Source organism: Haemaphysalis longicornis, unplaced genomic scaffold (assembly GCF_048455015.1).
Source record: "Haemaphysalis longicornis isolate Haplotype H1 unplaced genomic scaffold, Haemaphysalis longicornis Haplotype H1 scaffold_6, whole genome shotgun sequence".
Lineage (NCBI taxonomy): Eukaryota > Metazoa > Arthropoda > Arachnida > Ixodida > Ixodidae > Haemaphysalis > Haemaphysalis longicornis.
This window is the reverse complement of record NW_027526407.1, coordinates 74,286,169-74,314,130: the sequence shown is the minus strand read 5'-3', so window position 1 is coordinate 74,314,130 and position 27,962 is coordinate 74,286,169. Positions and strand designations below refer to the sequence as shown.

General features: G+C 43.3%; 1 protein-coding gene across 3 annotated transcripts in view; it reads left to right on the top strand.

Annotated features, from left to right (window-relative positions):
• Positions 1-26,160, top strand: part of LOC144143495 (cyclic AMP response element-binding protein A-like) — a 261,210-nt gene extending 235,050 nt beyond the window's left edge. Inside the window, exons 1-9 of one of the 3 annotated variants that reach the window (XM_077675265.1) lie at positions 2,252-2,354; positions 2,996-3,397; positions 5,290-5,636; positions 6,670-6,813; positions 8,101-8,159; positions 9,538-9,606; positions 12,900-12,996; positions 15,664-15,710; positions 17,179-26,160. In XM_077675265.1, the coding sequence (XP_077531391.1) occupies positions 2,276-2,354; positions 2,996-3,397; positions 5,290-5,636; positions 6,670-6,813; positions 8,101-8,159; positions 9,538-9,606; positions 12,900-12,996; positions 15,664-15,708 (1,242 nt within the window). In that variant the 5' untranslated portion in view covers positions 2,252-2,275 and the 3' untranslated portion in view covers positions 15,709-15,710; positions 17,179-26,160. Of the gene's footprint in view, positions 1-2,251; positions 2,355-2,995; positions 3,398-5,289; positions 5,637-6,669; positions 6,814-8,100; positions 8,160-9,537; positions 9,607-12,899; positions 12,997-15,663; positions 15,711-17,178 lie in introns of those variants that run through there. The other 2 variants (XM_077675266.1, XM_077675264.1) reach the window with 2 other exon arrangements.
• The last annotated feature ends 1,802 nt before the right edge of the window (positions 26,161-27,962 follow it).

The window sequence follows — 27,962 nt, the reverse complement described above, 5'->3', positions numbered from 1 at the left end:
TGGCGCCGTCCATCTTGTGCAACTAGTGTAATGCGGACAAATTTGTTGACTATTCCTTGCAACACTGTTGTCGGTGTTCTCACCTCTGGCAGCATATCCGAGACGCCGCTTTGTGTCCTGGGGTTGATTGACAGTGCCTTCAGTGACGGAGCCCTGCCACGGCTCGGAGGTGGTGAACCCTCTTGAGCTTCAGTCTATGGAATTATCCTAGTGTTGCTTCCAAGCGGTGTAAAATGGGCTAGTTTGTGCTCATTGCTACGTTTTGTCTCAAGGAGCAGCGACGGTTGCTCTGTTGGTCTGGGGAAAACCGCTCTTAGAGTAGCCATTGAGGGGGACGATGAAGATATTGCCCCGAAAGAAGGGAGAAAATAAAGCAAAAATCTCTGTACATTTTGACACAATGCGAGCGATTAATTGTACTCTCCGCCCTCCCAGAGTGGCGGTGAAATTTTTGGCAGGGCACACGAACGGCCTGAGTACGGGAAAGGGATTGTGGGTAGCAAATAGTCTATACAATGGTGCTGTGGGGTCAGCCCTGGTATGCGCACTTCACTAGTCAGTGAAGGGTGGTCCCACTCTTAAAATAAGAACGTGAGAGACGAACGGCAGGCTTATGACAACCAGCCAATTTTTGAGTACAACACGCCACGAAGAAGACAGGGAAGTACCCCCCCCCCCCTCCCCTTACATCAAACCACACGAGCCAGGCCCCGTTTTAACCTGTCTTCATAAATTGCAATTTTCTGAGGTATTTTGAGTCTTATTGCGCAGTATCGAGACATACTGGGGGCGATGAAAAAATTGTTTGAAATGTGGGCACATCAGGCACATCTAGCTGCGGTAAGGGTGAGACAATGAAAATCCCGGGCCATCTCCACTAACGTGAAACCTGGGGAGGGGGTGAAGCATGCAGTGTACAAGTGTATTCCTGGCGCCTTGGCGTTTTTGCCTGCGGAGATGAAACCGTTGGGGGGTAGAGGTATACAGCTTTGCTGTAAAAGTCTCTTGTCTTTGAAGCACGAAAAATCTGTCTAGCGCGAGGCGTAAACGAGTGTCCCGGTGTTTTCTTTTTTTTTTTTTTAGTACGCGTTACGTTCTAGCGCCAGGCGTAAACGAGTTTCCCAGTGTTTTAGTACCGTGACTATACGATACGACGATTACGACGATGACGACGACGACAGGAGACGCCAACATCCCGAGCCCCCAAGGGGCTTCGCCCCTAATAGACGTGGAGGGGAGGATTGAGGTGGGGTGGAGGGTAAACAACCACTGTCAGAGTGCGCTTCAGGTGTGTGCACTGCATTTGTGATGTATTTGTTGAGAAAACTTGGCAGGATCTCGGGAACTGTGGCAATAGTGTTAGATAGCCTGGCGGTGCTAGGGCTCCCAGACAATGCCTGTCACATTTGTATCTCATCAGTTATCGCATGGCTGGAGGACGCTGCGAAGCAGGGGACTCTTGTCGTCACCAGGAGTGAGCGGAGGCTGTATTTGTGTGTTCTCGTGCGCGAACGGATGGGCCTCCTGATTGCCCGAAGATCCCGTGAAGGCGAACTTGTATGTCGTTATTTTTGGTCAGCTCAGCCTGATGAAGGATTTAGCGGGGAGGGCATTCCTGGTCTGGCAACCATGGTAGCCCCGCGAAAAAATGGCGGGAAAATTTGCGGGTACGCCAGCCGAAATTCTACCGAGGATTTTCATGAGTCATGAAGCGGGTTTTTTTGTGCAACAATAAGGTTTTAAGGCCTGTTCAAAGAATTCTCTGGGCTCTTCCACAGTGAGTTGTCCATGTTTCACTGGTCGACTGAGATCAACTTGCTCCGGCCGCTGCGTATTAAAACAGAACTGCCTGTGTTTGTTTCACTGGGTCTACGTAAAATTTTGACCGCCGCTCTAAATCACGCAGCGGAATTCGCCACAATGTTTTTTATTAGCCTTTGCCTCACGTGCAGAAGTGCGCCCTTCCCCACTTTTCCCGCCACGTGGGCCGCCATCGTTAATGCATACGTCACTGGTATTGGCTTGTAGGTTTCACTTTCCGTTTTTTGCTCCTTCTGCGGTTTTTATTTTCCATTTAAATTAATTTCCTTCGCGAATATAAGCTACACTCTTTTCCTGGTTTGAAGCCTTCTGAGAACGAATAACTTCAATAAAAAAACCTACTTGACTGGGCCGTGACTATGGGCGGGCGCGTTCTATGAGAAGTATCATCACCCTGTTCTGTGGTATCATCATCATCAATTGTTTGGAACAAAATACAACGTGAGCTGTCGCGATGCGAATTGTTCGGATGGCGTACGTTGAAGGCCAGGGCGGCGTTGAGCCGTACTACTGCGTACTATCAACCGCTACAGGTAAGCGAGCGGGCGAAGTTAAAAATAGGCGAGTTGGTCAGTTTGGTCTGGAAGTTCATATTTCGATCCGCGCACCGAAGGCCATTGGTTGGGCGCGGGCTGTTGATCTGTTTAAACCACCCGAAAGTCTAGGGCCGAATCCGCCCCCTGTCCCACTATTTTGTTTCTTTATTTTCACCAAAAGTGGACGAGAAGCTTAGCCGCTGGGCTATCGCGATGGATGACTCGAAGCTGCCACTTCTACAGCTAGAATTAGAACTGATCAAAGGGGATCGCTGATACGAATGAACGGACAATATGCAACAATCGAGAACAACAACCCATCACCTTATTTTAACGCGTTCTACAGAGATCGGCAGTGAGCTCTTGCATCGTCGTGTGCGTGTGGCCAGTGAATGTGGTCTAGCGTACTGCCGGTCCGCAAAATCACGGCTTTAAACAGTTAGCAACTCTTCAATGATGCCAAAGGGAACCTCGAAGTCAAATTTGACTGTGTGTATGCTCTGGCAATTTCTGTCGTAAACCGAAAGTGCCGGGAAGAGTGGCTTTGTTTCTCACGGGTATCCTCATGAGTGCACTAGACTCCCGGGGGACAGTGATAGCTCACGCTTTTGTCGCCTTTTCTTGCTCTCCTTGCGCAGACATGGAGTCCGAGTGCTTTCCCGCGGTGCCCGTGTCCACGGCGACGGGCCAGTCCGACCTCGCCGCCGGCGTGGTGGTGGTCAAACAGGAACCTTTGAGTCCCCCGCCACAGCCGCCGGCAAGCCCTCCACCCCCGCCGCCGCTGACGCCGGCGCCGTCGCGGACTAGGACTGCCACCTCTTCTTCCTCGAGGTTGCTCAGCACGGCGCTTGCGTCGGCGCCCCTCATCGCCGCCACCCCCCTGCCGGCGCTGGCCTGCGTGTCCGCGACGCCGGCCGTCAGCGCCAGCAGCCACCATCACCAGCAACAGAGCCTTCTCAAGCAGCCAACCATAGTCCTGGCCGCGCCCCGACACGAGCGCCACCTCAACTACCCGAAGGTCAACGTCAAGTTGGAGCCACGTGAGTGCTGGTGCCCTGAAACCGTGGGCCTTGACATTTCAAGTCATGGCCGATGTCTGGTTGATTCCTTGAGCCCTGTGCAGGAGCTCTGCAAGAGCTCTGTGCCATAATCGCAAACTACTTTTCAACCGCTGTGGGCGAAAAAGCGGCAGTGAGTGCACCCTTCGTAAACAAGGGTGTGGGCTGCTGCTTTCATTGTAGCGCGCGCAAAACATCACCGCAGACAGGGCAGATTTTGGTAGATGGTGTCCTTTACTGGATAGTTCTCGCCCACCACGTCGCAGTGCGTAATGGAATGAGTAGAGTGACGATGCGAGAGAGAGAGTGAATGACTCTGCAGCTACGTATGCACATGGTTGCGAGTGCGATTCCCAGCTGTTAAGCGGTGGCCACACGGAGCGATTTTAGCAAGCGATGCGACGAGCAACGAGACGGTGATCCACAGTCGCTCGATTCCACTGCTTGCTGAGGCAAGCAACCGCACAAGAGCGATGTCAGTGTTTCCGCTCTGGCCCAATAGTGCACTGATTATTTATAAACATTATTATCGAGGTAAGCAGGGCCGCAAGACATTTTATGTGCATTTACCACAGAAAAGCAATGCAAATGCATTGCAGCAAGTTCAGGGTTCTACTCGTCTGGTATACAAACTGCCGCTCGCCCCTTCCTCTTATTCTCTTCTTATGGCGGAAGCTAGGCCCCCTTAAACGGCTCTCCTATTGGCTAGTTGCTCAGGCCACTTCCAGGCGACGAGCTATATTTCCTGGCGAGCTATATTTTTGCCAAAATATAGCTTCCTAACTACAGCTAACTAACTAAAATATAGCTAACTCAGTAGCAAAAAATAGTCGCTCGTTGCATCGCTCCTCGTTTTGCTTGCAAGATCGCTCCATGTGGTTAGCTCTTTACGGCTGCTTTTTTTTTGGTGAGCATGAAAACAAAAGACACAGCCATCACTGGGTCACTGAGTAGCCGCTGCTTAATCCAACAGAGGAGGATGAAGCAGAGACAGCACATTTCCTCATTGCCTTTTTTTATTTCTGCCGTGTCTGTATGTATTGAACATTACGCTCCATTTGTGCAGTGGCGCCCCTTCAGTTGTCGCATTTTCCTGTTTGTTTATCCTGTTGAGCAATAACTAAGTCAGGCAAGTAGAGGGTAGAGTAGATTGATGTGTCATTGTGACCTTTGAGTAGCACAATCACAATTTCACTCATGTAGAAGGGCAGTGATGGGTCTATCGGCAGCAAGAGAACTGTATGCCATAATGTTCATAGTCCAGGGTTCGACAAAAGTCTGTCTGGCCAGGTGGCAGGTCACAACAAAGTTGCGGTCACTGACCAAGTCAGTTGAAAAAAAAGACGTTTTGGATCCCATATGGAATCCTTAATCACAATGAGGTGATCAAGGCTTCCGTATGGGATCCTTGTAATCAAGGATTCCATATTTGATTCGAAACGTCTTTTTTTCAATTGACTTAGTCAGCGATCGCAGCTTTGTTACGCCACAATGATACTTGCTCTTTAAGTTAGGTGACAAACAGACAGAGCAGTAGTGTGTATAAGATTGCACCTGCATCAATATGCTCATCACCCGCCACCATATTCTTTGCTCTTACGAGCTCCTTCGCAAGAATGGCTAGTGCTTAACATTTTGAAAAGGTGTCGCAGGGGGGATCGGCACCAGGGAGGGGGATTGGCCATGGGGTGACGCACTCTCTGTACGATATAAGATTGCATCAATATGCTCATCACCCGCCACCATATTTTTTGCTCTTACGAGCTCCTTCGAAAGAATGACTAGCGCTTAACATTTTGAAAAGGTGTCTCTGGGGGGATCGGCACCAGGGAGGGGGATTGGCCGCGGGGTGACACACACTCTGTCTGATGCAGCGTCGGGTTTCGTGTTGCCGCCCACGCCACCGTCGAGCCACAGCAGCGACTCAGATGGCAGCCTATCGCCAGTCCACAGCACGGAGAACCGGTCTCCCACCAGCTTCACAGTCGCCGCCGGTCCGGACGCCCAGCCTGGGGCCTCATCGCCGAGCCAGGGGTCGTCGTCATCTCACCACGCGCACCACGCGCCCACCTCATCGTCGTCGTCCTCCTCCATGAGCCGCCGCAGTCAGTCACACTCACGCGTGGCCGTGGCCTCATCGTCGTCCTCATCGTCGTCCTCGTCGCGCAGCTCGGGAAGCGGTGGCAGCAGCGGCGGCGGTCAGCTCATCAGTAACCAGGCGGTACGTGATGCGGTACTCACTGGACAGTACCGTTGGCGCCACTTTTAGTGCCATTTTCCCAAATCTGCACATGTTATCCTAGTGTGTATCATTTCCACCTGGTGTCTGTTACAATTTTTTTTTTGAGCGACGTGAGTGAAATTGCCGTGTTTTCCCGCGTATAACCTGCCCCTGCTTATAATCTCGCTAGAGCTGTCACTTGAGCTGCAGTCCTCACTGTTGTACACAAGGTGATCTTCACAGCACAACGCGCATTGCCGTGAAGCTGCACTAAAGGAAAAACCCCGCGTGTTATCCGCACCCCTACTTTGCCACTGAAATTGTCGCATTTTTACTGCGGGTTATACATGCGAAAATACGGTATTGCGTTGCTCATCTACAACAATGAAGGTGTGGAAATACCACTTGATTAAAGTAGCCAGAACGAACCATTGTTTGGCATCCAAAATTCATAACCTTTCAATTATGCATGTTTGGCTTTTATATATTTCAATTCGATCATTTCATTTCGCGCATTTATACAGAGAAACTGTCAGCATTTACACAGAAAAGCAATTCAGGTTATGGTATATATCAAGTATGTATTTTGTTCGCCCATGGCTGGTGTTTGCCTTTATTGCTACTCTGGTGTTTGAAATTAGTTTTGCCTTTTGAATAAAATAGGTTTTTTTTTTGGTTCCGGAAGTGTTTTTCTATGACTGCTGCTTGGATAATTATTTAATGCACAGCCACAAGCATTCAGTTCGAAAATGGTCTGATGTCCAAGCTGTATCAGTGATTATAAAAATAAAGGCAACTCTACAGCTACGAAATGCAGCTTTCAGAGAAAACTTTCCAGCCCGTCGTCTTGGCCAGAGATAGCGTCTACCTACATACGTGTATTGCGTGTGCACCCCATTCAAAAACGATAGTCAAGTATTGACATGGTGCACCCCGTCAAAGTGACCGTCTGTTGCTTGTAAAAGCCTCCTCACTATTCGAGCATGATGTGCAAGAACGGGAGGTGACGTGGAGATTGTGTGGTCATTTACAGAAAGGAGCCACGGGGGTGTTAATCCTGACCGACGAAGAGAAGCGGACACTCCTGGCAGAAGGCTACCCCATCCCCCAGCGGTTACCCCTCACCAAGGCGGAAGAGCGGTCGCTCAAGAAAATACGGAGGAAAATCAAAAACAAGGTGACTGCGAGCGCTCTTAGCCAGGGCTCTCGACTTCTTAAGACTGTAGATGACCGTTTGAATGAGTCTACGGTTGAACCTCGTTATAGTGAACACTGATATAGCAAATTACCGGCTATAGCAAACTAAATACGAAATTTGGTTGGTCAGGCTTCATTTCAATGACACTTATTCTTTTATAACGAAACTGTAACCGTGAGAGCCACGTGTGTTATCGGATATAACAAAGAAATATTGGCCGCTAGGCTTAGAAACTACTTGGGAAAACTCCTGGCGTCTGAAACTGCAGAAGTAGAAAGAACCTTTTCGTTTGTGGACCCTGAAAAATTTCATCCTGCTCTGTGCTGTGAATAGCCACCAGAAGAAGATCACATCCTTTCTCAAAAAAGTCAAGAATGCGAGCCTGTTTTGTCAAGTGAACTTTGTTCTGTTGTAATTTCCCGTTTCGTGCTCTAGTTCATTGAGCTTGAAATAAGGGTTACCTTGTTGATAGTGGGTTCGAAGCTTAAAATATTTCGCTTGTGTATAAATGATTTTTGGGGGAGTCAGATTGCCAATTGCTTTGAGCCTATTTTTAACTCTACTGTTACAATGAATATTGGATATAAAGAACTAAATTAGTGTCCCGATACTACTTTGTTATATTGAGGTTCAACTGTACTCTGTATTTGTGTGAATCTCGGGGTGAAAGAAACAAAAATGGTTTAGTAAAGCCATTAATGCATTGCCTGTTTGTTATTTTTAGTCTTGCAGTTGTAGGTGTGTCTTCTCTGCAGATTAAATCTCAACGTTTCACATAATGGCCACTTCGAAAAGAATTCTTGCCGAGAACTGTAATTGTGGTAAAAAAACTGTAATGACTTTCAAGTGGTAGAAAGTAGTGCTAACTCTAGCTACTGAGTTAAAAGAAAGTTCAGAACACAGTTGTCACACATATTCTTGTCATGTTGAGAAAAACATACTTAACTCCATCAGTTACAGGCTAAGAGCGTGTGTCCACGGCACTCAAAATTAATTAATTAAATATGTAAACGAATTCACAGTTCTCAGACTTGGCAATGCTTGTTTATTGAGGTTTGCTCCTTCAATTTAAGTCCCCAAAATTTTATCTCGATGTTTTCTTACTTGGGCTTGTTTCGTCTTGTCGGTCAATTGCCAATGAGACCCAGGATAATTCATCTCCATTTCGCGTTACTCCACGTATTTCAGCATCTACATGAAATGTCCTCTATTTTACATTACACCAAACATGGAACTTAAAAAGATGTTCCACTTATTTTGCTGCAGATATCAGCACAAGAAAGCAGAAGAAAGAAGAAGGAGTACATGGATTCCTTAGAAAAGAAGTACGCAGTCATTCTTGCTACTTCATTGTGTGGTAATGTTTTGGAGGAGAATATATGACAAACTTAGTCTGGACAAGCGAGGCATCTTTTGCGGCAGTTTCTTTTGCTTCATGGCACGGTGGGTTTTACATTTATGGGGGGACACTGGTCTTAAAATAACTTCTTTTAATTTTCAAGTAAACTTTGTGAAGCTTGTCAGGCTTGCTGCTTTTTTCCCACTGACCTTAAATATGCCATCATTTTTTCAGTTGGTCAATTAGTTCCCAAGATAATTGGATAATTAGCCATTTTTGGTCATACAGTAGGCAAAACAGTGGTAGTCATAAAGCTGTAATCTGTATATTTTCCAATACTATGAATCCTGGTGGATGCAACAATCGAAGCAGTTTTTTGATGCATCGCTCGGAACAAGTTTCACAGCTCGTTAAACTTTGGTGTTTGAAATAGGCACGCAAAACGGTTCCTTGCCGCTAGTGCCGCCAAAGTTTAATGAGCTGGGAAATTAGTTCTAAGCAGTGCATCAAAAAGCTGCTTTAATTACTGCAACCACCAGGGTTCAGAGTATCGGAAAATATAAAGATTACAGTTTTATGACCAACACTGTTTTGTGTATTGTTTGACCAAAAATGGCAAAATATCTCTAATTATCTTGGAAACTAATTGACCAACTAAAAAAATGATGGCATATTTGAGGTCAGTGGGAAAAAAGCAGCAAGGCTGACAAGTTTCACAAAGTTTGCTTGAAAATTAAGAGAATTTGTTTTAAGACCTGTGTCCCCCCTTATGCTTAATGTCACTAGAGATGCATTCGCTTAGCTACTCGAGATTAACTAAGTGGAAAAAATCATCTAAAAATTGTTGCCAACTTATTATCAGTGCGCTTTAGTTTAAAAAAAAAAGCATATCTGCAAATTAAGTGTCAATTCCTCAAAGAAAAACATATTTCGCCCAGATATCAATTAAACGCACCCCTGAGGCTACAACTTGTAGTCATTATGGCGTGCTTTTTTGCTACATTAAGATGTGTGGAGAGACCAAACAAAGAGTCACCATTGATTGCTTTCTTTGACTCAACAATTGTGTGCCTGGGAATGACGATATCACTCGCAGCCACTGTCTTTTATGTCATCAAGTGGAATGGCTAATATCAGTGCTACGCGGCCGTTTCGAAGGCCTTCTGAAGTCCTTCGAACCAATTGTCTATCGAGTGCGCCGTTGGAAGACATAGGGCGCACTTGTGGGCGAGTGTTCAATTGTCAAGTGAAAGTCGCCGTGTAGCACGGGTGTAGGTTACTGCGCTGAATAGCCGCTGATGTCATCCTTACACGTGCGAAGCCCTGAAATTGTAACTGCAACGAGTTCTTTTCTTCGATCACAGGGTGGAGACGTTATTAAGCGAAAACCAAGAGTACAAGAAGAAGGTTGACGCCCTTGAAAGCAACAACAGGTGAGCGAGACGCTGTCGAACCTTTGGTGATGCTCATGTTATCGAAGAAATTGTTTGTTGGAAGCAAACGCACAACTTGTGCAGGCGTTTACGTCTTCGAAGTCTGTTGGGAGACAGGAAAGGTATTCGAGCCAATTTGAGTCGCTTCATCTTGGCAATTTTACTGAGAATAACAGTAATGCTAGTTGCTATTAAATAGGAAAGCTTTACGTCACAAAGTAAGTTTCATATGGCTCGTAAGTAATGTTTGGAGTTATTCCTGAAACACATTCAGGGCTTGTTACAATTTTCACAGTGTTAATGAAATGGCCAATAATTTTACTGGCACGTTTTCAAGAGTCAGAGAGTGGGCAGTGTATGAATTGTAAACAAAACTTTCAATCTTATTTTAGACACCTAAGCTTACACTCCTCCCCCTCCGGGTTTTTTTTTTTTTTTTTTTTTTTTTTGTGCAACGGCAAGAAAGTTTTGTGCTCTACTTTTACGATAGTAACCTTCATCTGCTCAACTAACAGACGAAACTATAGATTATTTTTCCCTTTTCTGGGCTTACGGCCTACCTTAGATGACAAGTTTACGTAATCTGCTAAACAATGACTGTTATCTTGTTGTTATTTGCCACGCCAACTAGCCTGTGTACATTTATGCGAAGTCATTAAATGGCCCATAAAGTGTTAATGCTGAAGTCGGCAGCATCTGTAGGAGCGGAACGGCTTCTAAACCCACATGAATGTGAACTGTTACGTAGCACAAGCTTTGCAGTAATCCAAATCGAGCAAAAAAATGACTGTGCTGCTAGTAAAGCCATTGCAGCTGCATGGAAAATAGGGAATGCATAAAGCGTGGTTGCTTTGGCTTCGCCCAGTGGCGCACCAGTTACTGTCAAGACAGGCCACACGACTCGACAGTAGATTGTCATCCAGATGATTCCGGTCTACAGCTAAGATGCTAATGTAGACATTTTATAAAATAACCCACACCAATTTTAACGTCAAAACACAAAAACATATCCGCAATGAACCTTAAAAACATTACTCCATTACTCGCAGTGCGAAACTGAAAGGTGTACTCAGTGCTGTTCAGCTGGACATTATGCTTTCTCATTCACAACACATAAGAAGTGCTAATGTGACCTCAGATTATATGGCTTCCACACCCAATGAGAAAGCGCATAAGGTTTATAGTGCAGTAAGGAGATGTGTTAGGGCACCTTTGATCACGTGAGAGATGCCTTTACAGAATTTTTTCATGTGCAGTTGTGGAAGAGAGCTTTGCTTAGTCAAATGCACCGTGTAATTCAAACAAAGTGTCCACTTCCATCACCAAGAACAAACTACGACAGGGCAGCATTTCACAAGGCTGTGCATGTTTGAAAATATTTGAGTTTGAAAACGGCACTCTTCTAGTGCAGCAGGTGTGCTTTTCTTATTTTAGTGCGAAAGTTTACTTGCGCAAATTTTGCTGGAAGAGATACAGTTGAACCTTGTTATAAGAGGCATGGATGTAAGAGACAATTGGGCATAAGAGACGCTTGCTATTCACCCACACGGATGGCCGCCCTATGTTTCCCATTAAATGGACCTCTTTTATAACAGACATCAGATGTAGAAGATAGTTGGTTGTAAAGGACAAGTTATCCTTGAATTTTGGTCAGCAAGCTCGCTCGTAAGAGACATTTTAACTTTAGATGCGGTGCCACCAGTAACTAACTGCAGTTGCGTCCGTTGTGAAAACAAAGCAGGATGACAGATGCCCGCACTCACTATTTATTATAACCTCAGCAAACACGCAGTGGTTCAGTCAGCTATTAAACGACAACCAAAAGCCCTGCCAATGGAAATAGAACTTACAGAAGTGGTTAAAGCTTACTGCCATGCATTGGAGCACGACCACTCATGTGGGCTTCTGCGCAAGCCAAGAATACCGGGAGTGCGCACTGGGCTCTCCCACTCGCGATGCTTCCAATCAATACCTAAGCGTCACATGTGTTGAGTCCTGCAAGCGTGATGAATAGCCAGAGCACACAGCGGAAGAAGCTGTGAACTCTGGCTATTCATCAGGCTTGTGAACTCAACATCTACACTTCATGTTCCGCAGACAGTGAAAGAAGAGAAAGCTTCTAGAAGCTTTTGTAAAGAACAGCGTAAATACAGTCATGAAGCAAACAAAAATTCAGAACTATTTCATAAATTCTGGGGGCTAAACAAATTGGAATGAATATTTTTCAACATGCTGCAGCGTTCTTTTGAGCCTATTTTAGTCGTACAGTGCCCACATTGAACTATAAGGGCTGGTCAGTTAGTGAAAACATGCAAGGTTCGCACAGGTCCTTGAAAACCTTGAAAACCCTTGAATTTAGAAGTGTAAATTTTAAGGCCGGGAAAGTCCTGGAATTTTTAAAGGGTCCTTGAAAACCCTTGATTTTTCTGGTGATAACCAATGGCCCTGTCTTTTCACAAGAATTTAAAGTGTTCCTCGTGAATTTGAGGTGTTACAAATGTAAAGAAACATCGTAGCAATCAAGTTTCACTGTATTGCGTGAAATTACGAGTTGTGGATTCTCATTAATACGAGGCAACATTGGGAGCAGCACTCCTCTCATGTCACAATACAATCTCGTGAAAGCCGGCTTCTGTTCTCTATCTTGCATGTTCCATCTAGTCTGTGGACGGCTTTTCATTGCATGTTTGCTGTTCCTCATATGCTCCATCTGCGTTTGCTTTTTACGTGCAAATGGTGGACGTGTACATAGTTCATCCTGCCTTGCAGCAACACTTGCTGAGTTAATTTCAGCTGATACTCTTGCTGACAAAGCAGGAGATGCAGGCAACATTACCTAAGTTTTGAAATCAAGCAGCCTCAGCAAAACACCAAGAAAAAAAAAACCTCTAAATATTAGCTATGAAATAAAAAATAAAGCTGGGGGAGCATTTATGAACCCATAGCGCTTATTTAAATGTGCATTAATATTCTTAGGTATTAGGCAATATCAAAATTTTGCATTTTGTTGAAAAAATTATAAATAATCCCAGATAAAACATGAGATGGTGATTTTGAAAATGTGTTTTCTGGTCCTTGAAAGTCCTTGAAAACCCTTGAATTTTTGCTTTTGAAGCCCGTACGAACCCTGAACATGGTTCCCTGCTTATAAGAGACATCTCGTGTAAGAGACAAGCTTCTCCTCGTTATGTGTCTCTTATAAAGGGGTTCAAATGTAATATCTCATTTTTTTATTTGCTGTGAAAATCTCTGATTGTCTGGCGTTCAATAGAGTCTCCCGTTGTTCCCTGCAGGTCACTGCTGTCTCAGTTGCAACGGCTCCAGGTATTAATTGGAGAGCATGCGGTCGGATCGGGGAGTCATTCCGCCATGTCCCGGTCAACGGCAGTTGTAAGTGCCTCCTCTGAACATCTCAACGTCTAAATCCCAGTTGAAAATTTTATTTTTTTCTAGCTGGATTATTGAACCAGAAATTTCTTCTAGCTCGAAATATTTCTAGCTAGAAATTTAGTTTCCAGCTCATTTCAAATTGGATTTTCTAACAAGAAATTTCTTCTACCTTGAAATTTAGTTTCCAGCTTATTTCTAGCTGGATTTTTGAACCAGATACTTCTTGTAGCTAGAAATTTAGTTCCCAGCTCATTTCTAGCTGGATTTCGATTATTGTTCCAGCTGGCAGCTATTACTTCCAGCTAGCATTTGTCAGTCCTTCTAGAAGCAAAAAAAGCTTGAAAGCCGGAAATAATCGTCTCCAGCTAGACTGAAAATTTTCTAGTTAGAAGCTGTCAATTTCAGCTGGAATCTATAAATCTAGTCATAAATGAAGCTGTAAATTATGATTTCTTGCTAGAAATGCTTTTTTTTTTTTCATTTTCAAGGGGGATAAAAGCGGGCAGAAATATATATATTTTTAAATTTCAACAGCTTGTCTTTTCTTATATTTAACGCATTCCCAGCTCGTGTTTTATTATGGTCTCCTCGTATGCCAGCCAAGGGTTTGAGGCCATTCCTTCTGCGATTTTAGCTGCTGAATCTTGTAACATTTGCTGTAAATTGGTTTTGCACCGTTGAGTGGTGCGTCAAAATAATGTGGAGATATTGTGTGTTTCGCATGCTCGCATAATACAAAAGCTGTTGTGTTTTCGGGCTTTGAAATTGTTCTCTTTTTTAATATTTCTGTAGATGTGTCCTACAGAAATATTTGAGATGTTCAAATACGGAAACCATTTTTAAGCTATGACCTATAATTTAGGGGAATTAAATGTAGTGCAAAGCAAAAAATGTTTTAATAGGACTTATAATTTTAACATTCACAAGCCCATCCAGTAAGCGGTATATATATAAAAAAAAAATAGACGCAGGGGTTTTCTTTCGTAACCGTGATGTACCGGCAAAACAGCGGCTTGGCAATTACATTTTGCCGCGAATGTAGCCGTTGGTTCCTGCCGGTTGGCTTCCCCTCTTGGCGGGCTCTCAGCCTTGTGCTGGCTTTCTGTGGAAGTGACATAAGGCTTGTGGAAACAAAACTGCAGTGGAATCACTAAGACCTCTGCGAAGAAACGCAGGGCAGAAAAGCACAACACAGATGCTGCAACTTTCATTTGCAACTCAGAGCTTGTCTGCAATGGTCATGCAGATAAAAAAGTTTTTTTAACAATGATGCTGTTTAAGGAGGACCGCGGCTCCCAAATCAGCTTCCTTTAATTAAGTAAACTCTGTGAAACTTGTCAGTCTTGCTGTTTTTTTTTCCCACTGATTTCAAGTATGCCACTATTTTTTGAGTAAGTCAAGTAATTACCAGGCTAATTAGAGATAATTAGTCATTTTCAGAGGAACAATAGACAAAACAGTGTTAGCCATAAAAATGTAATGATTACATTTTCCAACACTATGAACCCTGGGGAGTGCAAGAGAATCAGTTTTTTGATGCATCGTTTGGAACTAATTTTTCAGCTCATTAAACCTTGGTGGCACCAGTGGCAAGGAACCATTTTGAGTGCCCATTTCGAACGCTGAAGTTTAATGACACTCACCAGGGTTCATTGTGTTGGAAAATGTAATTATTACAGTATTATGACCAACACTGTTTTGTCTATTGTTCCTCCAAAAATGGTTATTTACCTCTAATTATCTCAGGAACTAATTGACCAACTAAAAAAATAATGTCATATTTGAAATCAGTGGGGAAAAAGCAGCAAGACTGACAAGTTTCACAGAGTTCACTTAAAAATTAAAAGAAATAGTTTTAAATGTCCTCCTTTATGTTAAACTTATAATTTCTCAGTGAATAAAGCATATGATTCGTTTTGCTGCTGGAAAAGCGCTGGGGGGACTGTAAAACACCAAATGTTTTGAATAAAACAAACTTGTATTTTGTCTGCATGGCCCCTCTAACATCCCTGAATGGTGGGAAAGTGTATTGTTTCTTTAGTATTGTTTCGTGGGTTTCAAACTATCGTAGTTCTGTTCTGTTCTTGGTTTATTGACATGCCTTGAGGGCTTTAAAGGAGCCATGAAGAGAAAATAAACTTTGTTTAATTTGAAAGAACTAGGATTCAGTATCTCACTCAGCTCCATTAGAGCCACAAAAGATGTTTTTTTTAACGAAAAAAAGCAAGAAGTATTTAAAAACTTTCAAATTTTGCGCCACAGTGACGTGTTATGAGCAAGAATGACGCCATACGGGCCAGCAATAAAGCATGATTTTCAGTGCGTTAACTGCACGTTAGCATTCAAGTGATGCGGTCAAATGGAACTAGAGGCCCCATTACAGACGTCCAGTCATGTGTCGTCGCGACAGGTGAGTTAGGCGGCCGCCAATCGCACAAATAAGGTTCCGTGACGTCATAGAAAAGTTGCGGGAAATTGGCTAGGGGGTCGCCACAGCTTCAACGTTTTCTTTAATATCTCCGTTATTTGTTCGAAGATTGCGATGATATTGGTATCATTGTTATCGGGACTACTAATAAACCCTACTTGTATTTTGTCTTCATGGCTCCTTTAACAAGCTGCAAATGACACTCACAGTAAACTGGCGTCTTTTTTCGTTTGTTCCAGCAAATGGAGTTTGATGCAGACGATGAACCGGTGGATATAATTTAACTGTGAGTCTTACGTTTATCTTTTTGATTCAAGTCTTCTTCTGGCTTTTCTTATCAGTAAGCTCATCAAACGACCAAATGCCCACGCTCTCTTATGAAGTGTTTGGCATGCTCAAAACTTTCAGCAGTAGCAAGCCTTTATTTAAATTTACACGTTTTTTAGTTCAACAGAATAACCAGTAAAAGTAACGACACATTTTAATTCTTCTTGTTATCGTTGTAATGCTTAAAACATTACTGCAGAGCAGAAGCCGAGTACGGCTAGAATGAAATCAGAAAAAAATGCTCGGGTAAAACATGGCCAGAAAACGTCCTCATCACAATGGTAAAGCAGCGAAATTTTGCACATTGCAAACACTTGCGGTTGAAATCTTAGCCAAAAAAAAAAAAAAAAAAACCCAAAAAGCATTTAACTTTGTCACAAATGCAAAATAATTTTGAAATATTTCAAGATTGCAGAAAACTGGGCCGACCATAATTGGTGGGTTTTTATCTTGTGGAATCTTCTTACTAAACTATGTGCAAATTGTTTCGTACATTTCAGCCTAGTTGCCTCATTTTCTAGATGTTACTTTCACTCGGAAAACTTGGCAACTTGCAAGTAACCGAATTTTCGTCATGCAAGCGTTAAATCCTTAAAGTATGCAGGCTTTATTTGCACAGGTCTCATCTGATTCAGGTGACCAGTAGTCCGGTGCACTTAATTAAGGGGGGACACTGCCCTTAAAACAGCTTCTTTTAATTTTTAAGTAAACTCTGTGAAACTTGTCAATCTTGCTGCTTTTATCCCACTGATTTCAAATATGCCACTGTTATTTGAGCAAGTCAATTAGTTGCCGAGATAATTAGAGATAATTAGTCATTTTTGGAGGAACAGAAGACAGAACAGTGTTAGTCATAAAACTGTAGTCTTTATATTTTCCAATACTATGAACCCAGGTGAGTGCAATGAGAGAAAGTTTTTTGATGTACCGCTTGGAACTAGTTTTACAGCTCATTAAACCTTGGTGGCACCAGTGGCAAGGAACTATTTCGAATGCTTATTGCAAACACGAAGGTTTAATGAGCTGCAAAACTAGTTCCAAGCGGTGCAGCGAAAAACTGATTCTCTTAGTGCACTCACCAGGGTTCATAGTATTGGAAAATATAGAGATTACAGTTTTATGGCCAACTCTGTCTTGTCTATTGTTCCTCCAAAAATGATGAATTATCTCTAATTTTCTTGGCAACTAATTGACTTGCTCAAAAAACAGTGGCATATTTAAAATCAGTGGGAAAAAAGCAGCAAGACTGACAAGTTTCCCAGAGTTTGCTCACCAATTAAAGGAAGCCGTTTTAAGAGCCATGTTCTCCCCTTAAATGTATCTTAACGATAGCTTACATAAATAAATTCATTTTCCTTGTAAGTTGCAAAGTCTTGCGCATTTCTGGTAACATTCTAATGAGCTTCTGCACCTACCTTTTCTTCCAGCTTGCTATCATTCTAGCAAGCAATTTTTCGTCCTCTTCGGGTCGTCCACCGAAAGGCCGACATCGACTTGCATCAACAGTGCGAAGCCTCGGACCAGAGGAAACCGAGTGTTGGGACACGAGATGTTTTTGCCGGTGCTTTGAAGAAACCAGTGCCTTTCGGCGAGCGAGTGTACCGCTCCGCCATCCAGACGTTGTCGGAGGTGCCTTTCCATCGCTCTCTGTTTTTCTTCACCGCTCTACGCACACTTCTCTTTCTGTTTTTCTTTCCTTGGTGGTTTGACGTACCGCCATTTCGGGGCCGAGACCCGCTACGTCGAACTTGAGTCTGTGGAAGAATCAACTCGGCGACAAGACTGGTTTGCAAGCAGACGGAAACCAAGGCAGTGCCAAAACAAGCTGGACATCAGAGCAGTGAAGTTCCTTTCCCCTGTTTTTTTATTTTTTCTTTCAGCGTTTTTCTTCCCTCCTGTTAAGTATTTTTTTTTCACCACCAACTTTCTTCGATGCACGCGTTGGTGGTGTCGGAGCATTTCACTTCAAAAGTGTGTTGGCTGCTGCATTTTTTTTTTTTTTTGTGGAAGGGTTTACGCTCACATCTTATGCTTTTTTTTTCCCGCGCTGTTGTGTCTTGTTTTTATTTTTTAATTTTTTTTTTCGGAATACATTCCCTCTGTTTGTTTGATGCAGTGTGATGAAGCATTAAAGCTGCGAAGGCATTTTCTCGCTGCTTTTTTTTTTTTTTCTCTTTTGTAAATATTCGCGTACCTGCTCACTCTCTCGCCAAGAACGCAAAAACTAAAAAATCCAACCACCAAAGTTATCACCGGCGTTCTTCTGCAAGATTATCGACGTCCGCACTGTATCAGTTCTCGATTTTGTTTTTGTTTTTTATGATAACGAGCATTACGAGTGTTTTTTTTTCTCTTCAGAGTTGCTTCTTTATGTTTTTGTGCAATCGCTCATCGAGCTAGAGAAAACATGTTCAGATATATTGAAGCCGTTTAGTGGACTTCTCTCTCACGTTCATCTCCTGGCATTATGTGTTACCTTGTACTTCAATATTTTTTTGTCGCAATATATAAATGTTCTGCTTTTTGTTGATGTTCTGGTTTACTGCGGTTTGGGATGGCTTTTTTTTCGTTTTCACACATTGTTATTTTACTTTATTTCTCTTACTTATGTGAATCGTTGTTTTTAAGCTCACATTTTCGGATTTTTATGAGTGTTTTTAATGGCACAGTCCCCCACTCCCCCCCTTCACTACAAGTGCGCTGGCTAGCAATACCAATTCAGATTGTTAACTCAAATTGCCGTGCGCGGGGCTATAAAAATGAAGTTTCGAAGGAATTGAGGCCACCTCAGAAGCAAAAATCCTTCGTCTTTAAAATGTTTCTCGAATCTGTTAAACGTGAACCCCAGGGCAGAAATGCTTTTTAAACAGCACGGCAGGCTGGCGTTAGATTCAGATATGCTTGAGAGGTATTTCTCGCGAGGAAGTACATCTAGAAATAGTGTGGCAAGTTATCTGAGGGGCCTAGTTTGTATGGCATTTTGGTCTTGTCTGTTGTATGTATACTTTTTCGGTGGCCGTGCGGAGCTGAAGCAGGCCTTGTGACGTAACCTCAGCCGTCGACTGGAACACAAGAAAAGGAGCAGAATACTTTTTAACTAGTCCTTAGCGCACAAAAAAGATCATTATGAAATATCACTATCACTTGTCGAGGCGTGCTTTTTTCATTGTCTGAAAAACTTTCTCGTGGCGTGACATCCTCCAGCATTCACCTGTTTTGCGATTCTGTACCGGTACTCGGGAACGCTCTGGCGTAAATGTTTCTCAGAGTTTGCCTGCGTTAATTTCATCCACTAGGAGACCAGGTGGCGTTAACATTTGCCGTTTGAATCAGGTCCCGTCGAAATACCATGTAGAAATTGCCGCATTCTGCACTAGTTGTCGCAAACATCAGCCGATCAGGAACAATAAGCTTACTGAGACCTAGGTTAGTGTCTTTTTGGAAGTATCGAAGAAAGCATTGTTTTCTTTTCGTGGTGCAGTTACACTTAGGTCATGAAACCGGCCGTAGTAAAGATTTACGGATTCATTTAGATCACTTGTGGATCTCTAATGCACATTGAAATGCCGGCGTGTCGGCATTTTAGTTTTTTGCCTCCATCAGATAATCAAAGCCGGGATAGAACCCGCGTCTTTGCACTCAACAGCACGTTATCGATAAAATTATTGCAAAAGCTCCACGCACAGCGATGTTCCATTTTGCGAATCGTGGTTAAATGCCTCGCTTAGGCTCATACTATGCGTTATGCTTTGAGGTGTACTACTACAAACACTCAAATTACTACTCTCAAGAAAGGCCTCTCGATTAGTCATTTACATAAAGATATGGACTGGCAGCTAACTGTTTTCACACGCGTCCGTTCTGGACTTCACATGGCAGTCAGCTTGAGTCATTTGCACGTAATTTATTTCCATCGAGCGACGAACATTAAAAGGCATTTCTGTTCATTCCGTTGGCGCCACTTGTTTTCTTAGTGGAATGGAGTACGTACTTGAATGCGACGCTCGGAGAGCAGTAATGTGGTTGGCATATGCATGATTTTGTGTGTGTGTGTGTGCGTGTTGAATGGGTTTGGAGTACGTTCGTTTTTGTTTTCCCAATTGCATGCTCGCAAACTTTCTTTGTTGAAGTCTTTCTTGGCTGTATACAAAATCATGGGGCTTTTGTTTCCTGATGAAATGGTAATTTCGCGCAGTTACGGACATGTAACCGTAGCAGTGTCATACACAAATGTCCTTGTCAAAGAACCGCAAAATGAGCAGAAGCTGGTTAGGGCAGTTTTTTAGAAAACGGCAAGGATTTTACTTCGTAATTTCATTCATTGTGAGCCTTACATTCCAAGGAATTCAGACACGGCGGAAACGTGTTGAAGTTTGAGGGAAAGATATACCAGCAACTGTATATGTCCACCGGGTGTCGAGAGCCAGTTATCAGTTGGGAGGAATTTGAAAGACCGCGATTTCCACTAAAGCATTTTGTGATTGCGTATCATTCAAAAAGCACCCTAAGCAGGGCTAGCTTATGCGCACAATTTTCAAGTCTGATGCGTGCAGGAAAATGAAAGCGTGGGTACGAAAACTGCGCTTTTTGTTACTATAGTAGGGAATGCTGTTGCGTTACTGCACGTCGGAGAAAATGTGTCAATATTAATGCCACTTGTTTTTAACATTTCAGCCGAATGTTCTTTTAACCAGCGTTAGCACGAGGAAATAACCTTTCTTTCCTTTGCGGTTCAACTGTTCTTTACTTTTGAGTCGCCATTTGTGCAGGGCTTAATCTTGTCGGAATGTACTTGGTTTCGGTACCTGTTTTTCAAGCAGTTTTCATGCACCTCTTATATGCAAAAAAAAAATTGGCGCATTAATTCCTTCCCTGTCAAGGAACATTGACGGTGTTATGTTGCGTTCTAGACAGTATTTTTGTACTTGAACATCGTTAAACCTTTGCTATATTTTACCTATCTGTTTTGCTCATAGTACCCCACAGAGTGCAATATTCATTCCAATGACCCGTCAGCGCAGCTAACTCTGTTGCTCGCTTTTGCGTAACGTATTGCGCTGTAGAGGTGAATTCTGTGCAGTAGTTTTGTAATCGCCAATCGACCTTTTTTTCACCTTTGTTAGCGGTAACTTCGCTTCGTAATTTATTTCGTTTTAGTCTATAATTGAGCTCTGTTCAGTGCATGCTTAGGAGTGCCCAGTAAGTCATTATGAGGGACTCACGGCCATTTCATGCCCAGTGAACACGCTGCCCGTTCATTTGTAGCACGGTAAAGTTTCGTTGAACATTGCTATTCTGACACCTCTCGACATGAAATGAAACTCGAGAACACGCTGGTTTAAGTAATGACCACTCGTAGCGTCAACTGTTGTTGCCTCGAAGACCACATCAACTTCCAAATGCATCAGTCACTGCTGCTTTTAGCGTAGAGTTTAAGCTACGAAATTATTTCGAAAAAAGAAACGCGGTGTTTGGTCACTGCGCCTTGCGTGTGTGATGCTGGCAGAAGTTGCAATCGAAACGTGAGCTTACAAAAAACGTCGAAATGAAACCGGAGATAGTTGGGGATGTCTACACAGCGCTGCTTGTTTTCTGAACCATAGTTTATGTTTGCTCGGAAGAGCCTAAAATCCCTAGTCTCAATGGTGAGAATTCTTGCTCTAGCTCTTTCCCGCATTTTTGTATGTCTGTCTGTGTGTGTGTGCGCGCGAAGTTCTTTGTTGTACACTTCTCTGCGTCAATTGCTCACTTTTAAAACCTTTTTTTTTGCTTCCTGACAACATGACTCAGTGCAAAGCCATACAACCTTGGCTGCTCCTCTCAATGTCAAAGGAGAAAATTGTCAGTGAATGCAGCCGGTTTGCTGCTCTATTTTGTTCTCAAGTGCAATGTTTTATGAGGGAATATGTGCTCTGCACGTGTGATGTACCAACAAATGAGAGGCTTATTTGTCGTGTTGAATCAAGTGCCTTTTGGCGTGAGACAGGAAAAAAGCTGCGTTATATCTTTGCTATGCCCTTTTTGTCTTTAAGATTGCGTGTAAAATCAGGTGTAAGGAATGGACTTTTAAATAGTAGCATTAGATGCAGTTATTTTGTGCACGATGAATGTTGATGGGTTTTATTTTTGTGCCAGCTTAACACTGGCATCATTCGTGTCCTGCAGGGGTGCTAGGGGAATGTGCTTGTTTGTGTATTGGCTATTGGTCGAGGATTGGCTGGGCTATTCACTGTTAGCAAACGCTGCCATCCTTATGTTAACTATCAACCAAGTGCTTGGCTCGGCTATTATGGGCTATTACGGTGCTTTGAAATTAGGTGCTAGTATCCTCCCGTGAAAATGTTTTGCCACACTAAATGGCCAGATCGGAACATCCCAGTTTTGGAAGGGAATTCCATCCAAGATTCCTAGGTTATTGCAAAGAAAATTGACTCTAAACTCATCCCCTTTCTCTGGTCGGTCAAGATCAGTAGAACAGCGGTGCTTTTGGTTTTCTTCGTTCATTTCTCAATGTAAAAACTTAAGCCATACCTAGGTGCCCTGGCTGTCTAGATGCATTAGCCTGATGTCTTGGTAGTTTCCTGCGCTAGCGATAAATTATGATTGGCTATAATTTACTCTTCTTTTGGTCTTTTTATGAGGCAGTTTTTATACCCCGTCCTCGGTAGTTTCTTGCGCCAGCGATAAATTATGATTGGCTATAATTACTCTTCTTTCGGTCTTTTTACGAGGCAGTTTTTGTACCCCACCCCCCTTTATTTCTTTCGGTAATGCCATTGCGGAAGTCAAAGCAGTTTTTGTTGAATCTCAACGCAAAAGCAAAATTAATTTTTATTGTGGCTTTGCCGGTTGTGTACACTTTCACATAGAAGGCAACACCACTAGCGACGTTACTGACAGCTTTAGTATACTGATCCATTCTTCTTTTGAATCAAGCTTGCATAACTAACATCCAGGCGGTTGTGGCATTAGCTTGCGTCTAGTACATCAGGAGTGGTGAAAGGGTGTCCAACATTTGTTATCCCGTATTTTTTTCTGAGCAGGCGAAACCAAGAAAGTTTTATTCATTCACTCTTTAAAAGCAGTTTGGCCTTCGACGTTCAGCGCAGTGAAACTGCATTTGGTTGGCAAACATTCTATCTTTCCTTCGAAAACCATTTGTGTATTGATTGCGCTCACGACTGTCATATTTTGAATAGGCTATATTTATGTTCACTATTGCGAGGTCGCCGTGGGGTCATGGTATTTATGTCTCGCCGTCCATTCTGGTTGTTTGAAAACGAGTCAGTAGTCAAAAACATCCTCACACATATAGCGCGGCGCTCTTGCGTATAGATTCTGCTTTCAACATCGAAATTTCACTTCGACTCTGAGCTTGTCAACTTTGTTGCCTATACTTTTGATACATCATTGTCCAGGGTAGTCTGCACGGTTAGTTGGTGTCAGTGACTAATTTTGTGCCAGTTATGTTGAACTGAATGGTAGAGGAAGACGAGAGATCAAAGTTGGCGTTGTGCATTACTGCAGGAACACTGCAGAATATGCAGCTCATGATTGCGCTTTAGAGAAAGTTGTACTCATTGAGGATCACCTTGGGTCTTTAATGTACAGTTTGATGGCTCAACAGATGTTTTTAGAGCGAGCGCAGCTTAGGATTAGCTGCTTCTTTGGTACGCGCCAGCTAACCTACTTTGGCTCCACACTAGTAGTACAGAGCTGTGTACATATAAGCAACATTGTCCCGTCAATTCTAACACTGTTGGTATATAATACTTGTATAAAAAAATAAGCCTAGATGTATCGATATTGCATAAGTGAATATATCGAGCCTATAACTACGGGAATTGCACAGGAGCCCATTGTACAGCCCATTTGCGCAAACAGTTTATTATCGTTTCCATCTTGAAGATTTCTCGTTCTTTAATTTCATTTCGTCGGTTGAATCGCCGAGTAATTCCAACAGCGCCCCGGAGGGCGTGTTTTTGCTTAGAAAAGAGTTTGCGAGCATACGTGGTCATTTTCTTATCTTCACCAAACTTTGAAAAAAAAAAAAAAAAAAAATTGGTTAACAGAACATGTTCTATTTATTGTCATGCGCATTGTTCATGCAGGCATCATATCGCGAGATGCTACCGTCGACACAAAAATCCAAATCGTACAGAAATGCGCAAACAGCGAGAACGCTTTCTATTCGCTTCCAAAAATGTGCATAAACATTGTGTCACAGTGTTTGAAAACTTAAATCGTAACACTAATCCTGCGACTTTCCTCGAGTATCTCGCTTGTACAGTTAGCTTTAGTGACTATTTTCGTATCGATTGACGTTTTCGTCCTTTGCTCGCTATTCTTTTTGACAATGGAAGTTACGACGGGTGCGTCGGTTTCGTCACGGCTGTCTTGCACTGCCCGGAAAATTGTCGCCCTCTGTTAATTTTCTTTCTCCCGAGGCGTTGAATCTGTACATCACAACTAGTCTTTTCCTTGTGATCACGCTCGTAGATGTGCTAAGTGAGCTGTTGAGGGAGATTTCGTTCAAGGAACATTACAGCTCAGGATGCGAGATGAAAAAAAGACTATATTAATTTTACGTTTCTTATTGAAATCAATGCCTTACACTCCACGAAGTGCTTGTGGTAATGGCACTGCAGGTTTAAGACCTGCGAAGCTTTTCCCATGCAAGGAATGCTACTCCGGGGGGTCATTAAACGTTCGTAATACCGGCAGCCTGGCGATGTGTTTGTGTATAAGGGTAATGCAGTTGGGGCGTGCTCAGTGCTGCAAGAAAAAAGTGGTGACAAGTTTTGCACCAGACAGCAGAGGGACGCTCGATAAAAAGCGGGCGTTCAGGACATATCGCTTTATTACGAATGTACATAGCCTGATGACTCCTGTTTACATCAGGCCTACGTTTTATCGTAGACGCGATTGAGAAGGAAAGTTATTTTTTCCTCGGACGCGGTGATGTTGAAACTACGGCAAAATGCCTTCTAGCAGTGCCGTTCATTTGCTGCTTTCCTCGACATGGCGCACCTATTTTTGATAGTCCTGTACTTTTGTACATTTTTTCTCTTCTCACCCTGGCATGTGAGCGCCTTTGCTTGCATATTCCGCGCGTGAAGCCGTAAGTTAACGTCTTTTGGGAACATTAAGCAGTTATAGTTTAGGTTTTGCTTTTACAACAGTTCTGCGTACTTGACAAAGGCGTACTTGACAAGAGGTGTATTACCGCATTTACTCGCGTAATGATCGCACTTTCTTTTTTTTTTTTTTCAAAATGTTTGATGTAAATTTAGGGGTGCGTTCATTACGCGGGGTAAATTTTTAGCGAAACATTTTTGAGCACAGAAAACACAAGCAACTTGTGGGTCAAAATTCTTACGATAGGTCCCATAAACATAAAATAAAAATTTCGCTTACCGGCGCCAGCCACTTTGCTAAGTAACGCAAAATGCAGTGTTTTCATGAATTTACGGAACGCACCGGAACGAGTTTGCTGCGAGGTGACAACAGTTCGACAAATAAGTGGCTGCCACTGTCGCAGTGCGGAACATCGAAACAGACACGGCTGCCGACGCAGCAACCTGAACGCCTTTTTTTCTTTGTCTAGTGAGTACATTATGTGCATTTAGTGAGAGTTTCTTCCTCATCAATATTGAACGCATGCTTGCCGATATCGCTAATATCGGCAAGTCTGCGGCAATAATGTAGCCACGTCCTCTTTGAAAAGGAAGGAAACAGGTATGCACAACCATAATCAGCTATACTTGGCACACATACGACATATTGCTGCGGCTAGTTCAGGGGGCCTTCATTAATTGTACGGAAAATAAAATAAAAAAAAAAAACGAAATTTGAGGACAAACTTCAAGGGTGCAATCATTACGCGAGTGCGATCATTATACGAGTAAGTACGGTACATTTGTTATGTTGGAACTTTGGATTGAGAAACTACGCTCCGTTATTAGAGACTGTCTACTGCACTGGTTGTAGTGCCCCTGTACAGTCAGCAACTGCTCTGGAAATACAAATAGCGTGAAGGGCCTATTTTTTGAGAACTTTAACTGCTGTTGTGTCCATTTGGGTGCGCCCTCGCAGGCCATTTCGGGTCGCCAGCCTTGAATGTTTATTAGCGTGTCTGACTTGTTTATGTGTGGTCGTGTGTGTGTTTTGTGAATGTGCGCGCGAGTTTCAAAGTGAGTGTGTTGATGACGAATCTTCGGGGGACCAGCTTCTATTATGTACCTTGTTGCCATTGCATTCACAGAGCGCTACTCTTTTTTAGCGCCTTTGTTTTTTGTTGTGCTTGAAATGATGTGCACGGTTTTTTTTTTGCTCTCTTTCGTGGGCTGTGCACATTCTTCCCTGTGTGTGATGAGATACATAAATATATATGAAATGATATGCTCGCACCTCTTCGTCCTGTCTTTCTTGCGTGAAAAAAATGTGACAATTGCAGAGCCAGTATTGATCTAAAGTAGAGATCTAAAACAAAAGTTTCACTTGCTGGGTTAAAAAGAAAATGTTCTTTGTCACTTGCAGGTTTTTTTCATAAAAGCTTAGGGCTACTGAGGGCTACTTATGGCCATGTGTGTAACAGCTAGGCCATAGCCTTACCTATATTTGAAAAGTGGGTATGCTGGTCAGGATTGCATAGTCCGCTAAATGTGCAAGTGGTATACAATGGTATAATATACAAATGGTATGGTATGGTATGGTATCGCATGGCATGATGTACAATGGTATGGTATACAAAAGAATGATATACAACCAATGTGTACCGCCGGTGATGGCTTACAAGACAGAAACTTATCTTCTTGCTGAACACATTGAGAGAACTTAGGTCAGCCGAATGCGCTGTGGTAAGAAGCTATATAGGAGTAAGTTCAGTTATGGACAGGAAATGGGTGTCTTCAATTAGGGAACAAATTCACATGGAAGACGTAGCTGAAATTTAGAGAAGTGGATTTGGGCCAGGCATGTAATAAGGAAAACTGACAATATCGTGGACCGTTTGAGAGTGACTACTGAGAGACGGAACATGCTAGATGTAGGCAAAGAATCGATGGAGAGAGAAAAAAAAAAAACATGGGAGATGCCCCTAGCTAGTGTCACTACCCCTAGCCATCCCGCGAATTGGCGAAAGTTGCCCTGTTTTGGCGGCAAGCAGCTGCAGCTGTATCATATCAATGGCTGCGGAAGGCCTGGCCACCGAAGCCTAGCCGATATCCAGTGGTTTATAGGCATAGAAGACAAGAGAAGTGAGTTAAGCAAGCAGAGGGGAGGGAGGTGTTGAGTGTGTGCAAAATAGAGGGGAGAAATCGAGCCCTTCTAAGCAGCGTGCACTTCTGCCTTCACGGAGCGTGTCGTCATGGGTTCTCGTAAGTACCTCCTAAGCTTATCTTGCTTTCCTGGGGAAGTCAGTTACTCGATAAAGGGGTGATAAGGAGATTCAGGGAAAAACAATGGATTTGGACAGTGCAGGATAGGATCACAATTGAAGAACTTCCTTCATTTACAGTTAGAACCTGGCTATGCAGGTGGCTTGTACTGCAATGGTCACAAACATGCTAATGATCGTTGCGATGATGTAAGCCACTCTTCCTTCTATCCCTATTAGACACGGGTGCTTCAAGCGAAGAGTGCAGTAATTTTTACACCCTTTCTAATCATTGCAATGTGGTCTAATAAAGCAGAACAATTTTCACAGTAGTAATGAAGCACTGAACACTTTTCAGTCGGAAAGCTACTCATAGTCGTGATGGCTTTCTGCGCGATCGACGCTCCACCACATTCATCAGACAATCCAAGGATGGAGTGTAGTATATGACATTCAATTTCTGTTTTAATCTTTTTGAGCCAAATGCCAGGACTGTTTTTTGCTACAGGCGGCGGCCAATATCCTTGAGCTCGCGACACTCTGACTCAGCTAGATCTACAACTCGCGCCTGAAAAAAACGGGCTCCAGGCAGCATATTGTTGCAAGCCACCAAACCCACCCCCAGTAAATGCAGTCAACACAGTCAACTGCGACGTATCTGCTTCAACTGCGCCCTAGCTAGGCCATGACCTCTAAAGAAACAGTCACCCGCTTCCGTCCCTGTCCTGAGTGGGCATTTCAAGTTCTGTCAAGGCCAAACTTTTTTTGCCAGTTCCCATAACCTACCCCATCTTCCCTAGACACCTAAATTCGCTAAATCGTAACATGGCGTCT